The sequence below is a fragment of the Gavialis gangeticus genome, unplaced genomic scaffold, assembly GCF_001723915.1.
Source record: "Gavialis gangeticus isolate Ggan-Ray unplaced genomic scaffold, GavGan_comp1, whole genome shotgun sequence".
NCBI lineage: Eukaryota > Metazoa > Chordata > Crocodylia > Gavialidae > Gavialis > Gavialis gangeticus.
In genome coordinates this window covers 7,650,144-7,659,657 of record NW_017729028.1, presented here as the reverse complement: position 1 = coordinate 7,659,657, position 9,514 = coordinate 7,650,144, and the positions used below count along the sequence as shown (strand labels likewise).

General features: G+C 40.7%; 1 protein-coding gene across 1 annotated transcript in view; it reads right to left on the bottom strand.

Moving 5' to 3' along the window:
• Positions 1-9,514, bottom strand: part of TAF1B (TATA-box binding protein associated factor, RNA polymerase I subunit B) — a 68,599-nt gene that overhangs the window by 7,062 nt on the left and 52,023 nt on the right. Inside the window, exons 10-14 of the mRNA XM_019520738.1 lie at positions 6,449-6,626; positions 5,870-5,916; positions 4,268-4,358; positions 2,341-2,411; positions 206-431 (exon numbers count right to left, since the gene is read on the bottom strand). Coding sequence (XP_019376283.1) covers positions 206-431; positions 2,341-2,411; positions 4,268-4,358; positions 5,870-5,916; positions 6,449-6,626 — 613 coding nt within the window. The remainder of the gene's footprint in view (positions 1-205; positions 432-2,340; positions 2,412-4,267; positions 4,359-5,869; positions 5,917-6,448; positions 6,627-9,514) is intronic.

Here is a 9,514-nt window from a genome sequence, read left to right as displayed (position 1 = left end):
TTAAAATAAGGTATTTTATTTTGAAATAAACACCTAAAATAATAGGTATGTATACACACACACACATATCCATATTATATACACACATATATGTATAGTGTGAGACAGAGAAATATAGACATATATAGTAGGAGAGCATTTTTCATAAACATTTAACTGTTTTGTATAACAATATAATAGTTCACAACAAAAGCCAAATACCTACTTTTTGTTACATAGTTTGACTGTACAAAGCCAATATTCAGGGTTCACGGGTCTATGCAAATCGCCTTTTTCTTGCAAAAATCCCTCCAGGCTATGCCCATGAAAACAACTTCCATCTGCGTTTTCTTCATCCCAGCTTAACTGGAAACTTGAAGGGCTTTGCTTTTCAGTAACTTGAGGTGAATCTGTCAGTGCACCAAACTGTTTTTGTAAGCTCAGTATCATTTCTGTACAAATAGAAACAAAAGCCTTAGCCACAAGAAATCTTCATAGTTTCATAGTTGGTAGGGCTGGAAGGGACCTTCCAGCCCTACCTAATGAGCAGATCATTAAGTCCAACCCCCTGCCATGGCAGGAAAGAGTACTGAGGTCAAACGACCCTGGCTAGGTGATTATCTAGCCTCCTTTTGAAGACCCCCAGGGTAGGAGCCAGCACCACTTCCCTTGGAAGTTGGTTCCAGATCCTAGCCACCCTGACTGTGAAGTAATGCTTCCTGATGTCTAGCCTGAACCTACTTTCAATCAACTTATGGTCGTTATTCCTAGTTATTCCAGGTAGTGCTCAGGGGAACAGGGCCTCTTCTGTTCCCCCCTGTTCCCTCCTGGTAAGTTCACCTTTCTCCACATACACAATTTATCTTTTCAACATAACACAATAAAATTCTATTTGGAGTTGATTTACAAAGAAATAGAATTTCTCTCTGTATGATATATAAACAGACTCTAAAAGGTTTATTTACTCTCTTCTTTACCTTCTTCCTTCTCCTCCATCATTTCTAATTGAAGAGCTCCCATCATATAGAAACAAATAATTGCTAAGTGTGATAAGTGTGTTACCTTGCACTTCATATTCTTAAATTTCATATAATTTCCAGTTCCTCTGGATCATCCCAATCTTCCTATTTGATATCCTTATTCTCCTATGCACTGACAATGTTTCTTAAATTTGTACTGCCTGCAAATGTTATTAGCACCCACCTACATGTTGTGCCAACATCATTAATGAAAATATTACATAAGGTCAGTCCCAGGACTGTTTTTTGTGAAACTCTACTAGCAACCTCCATCCAGCCTTGTACTTTCCTTTTTGACACAATCGATTGTCATCTCCCTTTGAGCCAGGCCCTTACTCATCTTGCAGTTCTTGTACTAAACTCCATCTTCTCTAGCTTAATTAATAATTTTCCATATGGATTGTGGCACCATATCAATTACATTCCCTTTGCCTAGAAACCAGTCCTGTAATATTATACCAAGTCAGGCTGGTATAATTCAAACTAAAACCTCTGCTTGTCTCTGACTTTCTTGTAAATGTTGATCTTGAGCTGACAGCCTGATAAGTTTAAAACAAAGCTCTTACTCAGCTATCTTGCACACTTTCCCAGCTACCACCTTCCTTTATCACTGGAAGCAAGACTTTCATCCTACCTGTCATTCATAACCTCAGCATCATCTTCAGCTCTGTCTAGATCGACTGAATTAAAACACAGATTAAAATATAAAAACAGCAAACAGGAAATCTTGCCTTTAAATCACTGGGTTTAATCTTGATTTGCATCTGCATTTTACTTTCTTAAAGAAAGGCTGATTCTCGTTGCTTGGCAGCCAGCAAAACATGACTGCCTCCAATAGTAAGGGATTGACTCAAAGACCCAGGAAGTTCCTTCCAGTCCTATATTCCTAAGAGAAGAGGATATCCACAGCAGAAAGGAGATGGGAAAACAAATTCACTAACACTGAGAGAAGCATCAGTGAGATGAAAGGAGATCTAAGAGGGAATGGAGATGTAGAAGGCAAGTGAGGATAAGATTTTAAGAAAAGAGCTTGGGTTGACTGTCAGAGCAGTAGGTCAAGGAAGGTGATATTGGAGCACAGGTTCTGAGTCCTGGTTAAAGGAAGTTTTTTTAGAGACTTTGGAAAAAGTAGTTTTAGTTGTCTGCCAGATTGGAGGGGAACTCCAGACACTGACTGAACATAGTGCAATCAATGAGCTTAGAGATGAAAGGAAGAAGGGGCAGTAGTAGAAGAGGCAAGTAGAGTCGAGACTGGTTTATTTTTCTCGTGATATTTTCCCCCAGGGACACAGAAAATTAAAGCATGTTCTAATTGTAAGGGAAAGAGCCAAGGTTCACTCACGTCTTTTCTTTAAAATGGCAGCTTTTTGCTTAGCTGAGTAGAATAGTGGCTTTTCACATTTCCACAGACACCTACAAGTAAAAGAAATATACACAGTGAAAAGGTTAGCACAATTGTATCTAAACAATTTAAAGGGGTAGAAATTTCTTAAGAGTCCTGCTAGTGGTATACAGATATTTTTGGAAAACCTAAAATAAAATATTTTAATTTTATTTTCAAATAACATTTTCATTTAAATTTAAAAAAATATTTTGTCCTGATCTGTGTGTGTTTGCACTGAGTATATAGAGGTGATTGCATAATAGCTCAAAATGAAGTCTTACTCTTGTATAGTTCAGGGGAGGGAGTGTCTGGGGGTATGGGTGGGTATGGGGCTTGTGGGGGGTTGTAGGTGTGTGTGTATGTGGGGTTGTGTGGATGTGGGTGGCAGCATATGGGGGTTGTGGGGATAAGTGGGTGTGTGCACGTGTGGGTATGGGATTTGTGGGAGGCTGGGGGTGTGTGCAGGTATGTGCACATAACAGTGAGCAGGGCTCCCCTCAGAGGCATGCATGGGGTGTGGAGTTTATGGAGGTGTGTAGGGGAGAGCGTGCATGGGTGCAGTGCTTGTGGGATATGTGATTGTGTGTGCGGAGGGTGTGGTAGTGGGGTTTGTGGGGGAGGGTTTGGGGGTATGGTGGGGTAGGCATGGGAGCCCCCCAAACCTGGTCAGCATTTGCCCCCATCCCACAATAACCCAGAGCCCGCACACCCTGCGGCATCTCCCTGCCACCGCCAACAGCATGCAGCCCCAGCCCTCCCCAGCCTGCTCTGCACCACCAGGCCATGGCATGTTCTACCACCCCTGGGCACGCAGCGGGGATGAGGTGGTCCCGCAGCTGGACTGCCTTTCTAAGCAGCCCCGGCGGCAGTGGCTCCTTCCAGCAAAATATGGCCCACAGGCCGAATCTGGCCCATGGAGGGGCTTTGTCCAGCCCACAGTGGGTCTCTTGGTCCCATCTGGCTCAGGCACTGCCCAGCTGTGGCACCTCTGGCCACCCCTGGGCACACAGCAGGGCTGGGGCGGCTCCACAGCTGGACTGCCTTTCTAGGCAGCCCAGACAATGGTAGCTCTTTCTGGCTGCTGCTGCTGCTGGCCCCAGCCCTGCAGTTGCCAGCAGGGACCCATGCGCACAGCCCCACCCCAGCACACCCCATGTCTCCTCTGGACTAGCCCATCCACGCTGAGTAGCAGTGGTGGCTGCTGGGCAGAAACTTACTCAGTGCAGGCGAAAGGCGGCCCCTCACCCTCACTGTTGCCAGGCATATCTTGCTGCAGCCACCCGAAGCCTGCACTGTGCCAGGCTGCCCTGCGTCTCTGTGACCATCACCGCTGCTCAGGCTGCCTGTCACTGTTGCCCCACTGGGCAGCCCAGAGGCAGCAGTGACGGTGGTGGAGATGCAGGGCAGGCTGGCGCAGTGCAGGCTCTGGGTGGCTGCAGCAAGAACTGCCTGGCAGCAGTGAAGGGGAGGGGTTGCTTTTCCCCAGCGCCAAGCAACAGTTTCAGCCTGGCAGCTACCACTGTTGTTTAGCCTGAACGGGAGAGTCCAGAGGAGGCACGGACCATGCCAGTTTGGGGCTGTGTGAGCAGGTCCCCACCAGTACCACAGGTCTGGGGCCAGCAGTGGCAGTAGCCAGGAGCCACTGCCACCGCCACCTGGGCTGCCTAGAAAGGCAGTCCAGCCGTGGATCTGCCTCAGCTCCACTGCATGCCCAGGGGCAGCAGGACGTGCCAAGGCCAGTTGGTGCCTGGGCCAGGTGGGACCAGGGGACCCACTGTGGGGCAGACAAAGCCCCATCCACAGGCCAGGTTCAGCCTGCGGGCCATATTTTGCTCACCCCTGCCTAAGATCAATGGGAAATGGGAGGCACTGAGGAGTAACATACCTGGCACGCTCTTCAGCCAATTTCTTTTGCTCTATATCCAAAGATTTCTTTACTACCTTGTACCACTTTCTGAAATCAAACCATAGGCGGCCTACAGAAACATCCCAAAATGTAGTTTGTGAACAAGTGATAACAACACAAAAAAGGATAATGCAAAGGACATTTTACAAAGTTTTACAAAAGACCTCAGAAAATTTATCTTAATTTTCTTTTTTTCCAATAGAAACATTTAAAATGTATACACAGCTCACTATTATACATGAGTGTAAAAATGAATTTATTTAGCCCAGACTCTTAAAACTTAGAATTGACTAAAATGATTTTCACTATGCTAAAAAGGCAGCCAAAGTGCCAGATCTGGTCTTAACAGTCTTTGTGCTAATCAGTATGGCAGCAGAAAACCTCACAGAAGTCCCTATGCACAATCATCGCCTTTCCTTTGTCCATGTAAAAGGTTAGAACAGAGACAGAACAATGTAGATGTCCTTTGTAGTGTTTCGAATGAAGGGACATTTGGAATAAGATCTACAATAAGTACTAAAAGAATGAACCAGCAACTTCTAAAGGCAGTGCAACCTGTTAATAATCAAGCAACAACAATGTGACATATGCTAGCAGGCAGTTGTGCTGTTTCCATTCTTGGAATAACATGCATTTCAACCTTTCAAGAGAAATGTGAAACAAATGTGGTAATTACTATCTAAGCACTGAAGAGACGTTTGTGTACTGCTGGCAATAAAACAGTGTTAATTTTAAGTGAACAATGTAAAAGTCTTCTAAATAATGTAAAAACTGTGTCCACATGCTTCAGACACTATGCTCACAAATTGACACAATCTCTCTTTTTGCTTTTTCATTTATTAGGCCCTTGTGTGCTTATCTAAAATGTAAAAAACATAAAAATAAAAAAAAATCACTCTCCCATGCTAATCCTTAGCAAGATTTGGGCATGACCTTTGCAAGCCTTCCTGAACACTTTTCTAACCTGATTTCTTACCTTTGACTGTACAGCGGCAAACTTTTTTTCCTATTTCAGTTGCATTTATATTCTCTGTGACTTTAACATGCTTTTATCTAGACTAAGAAAATGGGTTGTGTTTGAAGTCATGTTACTCACTAATACATTTTAACTAAAATTACTTCAAACAGCTTACATCTGGCATACACAAGATGCTTAAAAAGTAATAACTGGCTGTAGTCTATGCTAGGGTACCTCTTTACTTAGCAGCCACAGAAAATAAAATGGATCTTGAATGTACATAAAGGGTCACATTATAAAGAAAAAGGTATATCAACCTGAGCAAAAATAATGAGTACAGAAAAAATGAAAGGCAATTAGCAAAAACACCAGAATTGTACGCACAATTAACTAAATATATCCAAGAATGGCAATTACATAATCAAATATAGCACCAACTGTATAAAAACAAAACTCTCGTTATAGTTAGATTTTCCCAAAAGGAGAAACTAGCACATCGCAAATGAGTAATGAATGCCAAAGAACACAGTTTGAGGGTCAGTAATGCCAAAATTCTACATAGCTGAATTACAAAGTTATTTCATTTACAAAATTAGACTGTTTCCACTGAAATATTTATGTACCTTCTTTGTTCTTTTTGTTTCTTTCTTCAGCAAAGTTTGAAAGTACCCTGAAAAGATATACTTTTATCAGATGGACTTTTTTTGGACCCGTGCATTCTATTTTTGAAACATTAAATATGTATTTCAAATAAAACTACAGACATCAAGAATTATACTTTGATTTAGAATTTGTAATTAGGTTTACACTCAGTTGTCAATTTAGAGCCATTTTTCATATATAAACTATTTCTTACAGCTCAAGAATTCATGATTAATTAACTAAAGGAATAGTGTCATACTACAGATCGTTTCATAGATGAGTTACGTCAAAATATAATTTCATAGATTGAATAGATTTCATAGATTTTTAGGGGCAGAAAGGACCTCAGTAGATCACCGAGTCCGACCCCCTGTCCTAGGCAGGAAAAAGCGCTGGGGTCAGATGACCCCGGCTAGGTGCTTGCCCATTTCTTATTATTTAAATTGGCTTACATTATTTGAGTCTTCACTCACTATAAAAATGGTTTTTAATAGCTCTGGACTGCAACATTAGAAAATCTGATCTCCTATAACAAACTGTCAATAGTCCATAAGACTTACCATTCATATTGATCATTTAGTAAAAGCAGTAACTTGAGCACCACTATGATGATGGCTACAGAAAGAATATCATAATTTGCTTTCCTTGCTGATTTATTCTCTGCATCAAGAGTCAGAAAGTTTGTTTCTCCAACACCGGTCTTTTTTACCACTCTGCAAGTCCAACTGTGCAATTCATCTGATTAAGAAATGTAAAACATTATGAATGAAGATATCCAGACAAATTAACAATAAACAGCTTCCGAAGTCAGATGTATATATAGACAGCACTTTGGGAAAATAATTTGTCAGGTCAACAAAAAGCCTAATTAGGTTAATAAGCCAGTTTACAAATATTTTTTAGATATTTAAGAAATTTTTTTTTGTAAATTTTAACTAATTAACACAGAAAGCCTTTACGAGGGAAACAAGTATGGTTTTTGGTATATACTACGATAGTCAGGAAACATTACACTTTTTTAATAACATGCTCATCAGGTCTGTTAGATGTAATCTTGACAATGTCATTGGGCCACTCTAGCCTTGTCCTGAGAATGGCAAACAAACCTTAAACTCATGTTGTTCATGCTTGAACAACTCTACATATGAGCTGATCTTTACTGTTACAAAGAATGGCACTGATTTCAGGGGAACTCCTTACAGTAGTAAAATTAAACATGTAAATATTTGCTGGAACAGGCCTTAGGGCATGTCTATACTGCAAACTGTGTGTTAAACTAGAGATATCTGTGCAAGCTTTAAACTAGTTATCTCAGGTACCAGTTGCAGGCTAGCCATGGCAGTACACGGTTCAGCACAGGCCACTCTATTTTGCCAAACAGCAGTCTGCTGCCTAGACGGATTAAGACTGGCATTACAATTTCTGAATTTCTTTGCTTCTGTGGTTTATTCCAACACCAGCTGTACTGCATCTGTACAATCTTATATTGTTATGCTTATTTTCACAGGTACAAAACCCCCAAATTTCTCACCTTTCCAGTTTAGCCAGAAATTCAGGAACTGATTATATCATAAGCAGATTCCAGAAAGGTTAGTTGTGTCTTGGTACAGTCTAAGCACAGCATTAAACTACCTCTATCTTCTATTCCCAATGTAGTTGTTGCTTACAAGGACTTCAATTAGACCTCCATGGTGATGGGTTCTTAACTTTCCAATCCTCTCCTTCATACACAACACTCGCAACCACAATAGATCCCATTACAATAAAAGTGTTATCAAACTAGTCTCTTCCAAAAGATAATTTTAGTGATATTTTCTTTTTATTATTCCCTATTTCAACATGACTCCTTATAATGTAAAAACAGCCCAAGAGGTACAATTAATTCACTGTTTTACTTTATTGTTTTGGTCTCACAATATATTATTTTTCAAAAAGCCACTAATATTTTCACATGTTATCAGGTCATTTTATTTTGTACTCCAAACATTTTTTCTTTGTAACTATTATTCTTTTGTGCTAATTTAAAAGGATTTGATTTAATTTTGAATTTCCTTGGAATGAGTCTGAAAAGTCCAGACCTCCATGCACGGCTTAACTTGCTGAGTTGGCAAAGCTAGGTCTTGATTACACAGAGAGTATTGCAAAATAGTTGCCCAGTAATTTAAAATGGAAGTTCCAACCTGGAATTCTAGTCTTGATGAATATTTGTTTAGTCCTGATGAAATCTGATGAATATTTGTTTTTTTAAGCTGGTTGGGTTTTGTGGGGTTTTTGGCACATTCAAATAGTGCCATAAATAAGAGCTGTACCATGTTATTCAGTATAGCAGGTCTACACAATGAAAATAACTGCCCATACAAACTACCTAATATGTTTGCAAAATAATTAGCGTGATTACTTCTAGCCACCATCCTGAAGGACCTGAGGATTACATGAACCATAAGCTTCAATATGAGCCAACAGCATAGTGTGCTCTTTGCTCTGTTGCAAAAAAGACAAGAGCATACTGGGTTGTATTAACAACAGTGTCACCTGCGAATCAAAGGAAGTGATTCTTCTGCTCTATTCAGCACTGGTGAGGTCTCACTTGAAGTACTGTGTGCAGTATTCCAAGTGAGGACCCACACTTCAAGAAAGAAGTGGACAGTTTGGAAAAAGTCCAGTACACACCAACTAAACTGACAGGAGGCAAGACTTAGAAGGAAAGACTAAAAGAACCATGGTTATTTTGTCTGGAGAAGAGAAGACTAAGGGGGGATTTGATACCTAAAGTGCAATCAGAGAGAGGACACAGATGGGCTCGTCTATGGGCATCTGTACACATGCTTGCGCTGCAGCACTGAGTGCTTTTAAAAGTGCCTGGTGCCGTGGCACAAAAATTTGTATAAACAGTAAAATGCATGTCAGCACTGAGAAAATGGTGGTGGCACACTTTTGAGCTAAAACACATGGAAGGTGTTTTAGTTCAAAAGTGTACCTCTGCCATTTTCTCAGTGCTGACGCACATTTCACCATTGATACAAATGTATGGGATGCAGTGCTGAGAACGTCAGCTTGCATGTGGAGCAGACTCGATTAACTGAGTCAATTCACTGAAATTCATTAGGGGAAATAAGGGATTGCAAATTAGTTATGTTTACAATCCATATTAGCTATTAAATAGATGTCTAAACATATTTACATTGAAAGATAAAGCAAAAGAAACAGTATGAGGCCCAATACTACAGTATAAAGTGGAAATCATGAGAAATTCCCAAACAGCAACAGGACACAAGAACACCATGTAAAAAAAAGCCCACACCCCTCTTTGAGACCATACACAGGACACAATCCGGTGGAGTGCAGTAGTTCCAACTGAACAAAGCATTTATGCCTAAAATTAAACAAGTGGTTGTGAGGAGTCCCCTTCATTATGTGGGATATTCACATGCTTAAAAACATGCTTGTGTGCTTTGTTAGGTTGGGAACACAGTACTCCCAACTTTACTGAACTGAGCCCTTAAAGCCCTTAATAGTAACTTTAAACATCTAATCAAGACATTAAATTGTTAATGTAGTAATTATCTTCCAGGCACATCTCTAAATACACAGGCAGACAAGGTTCTTTGTGTGAATCTAGTATCTTT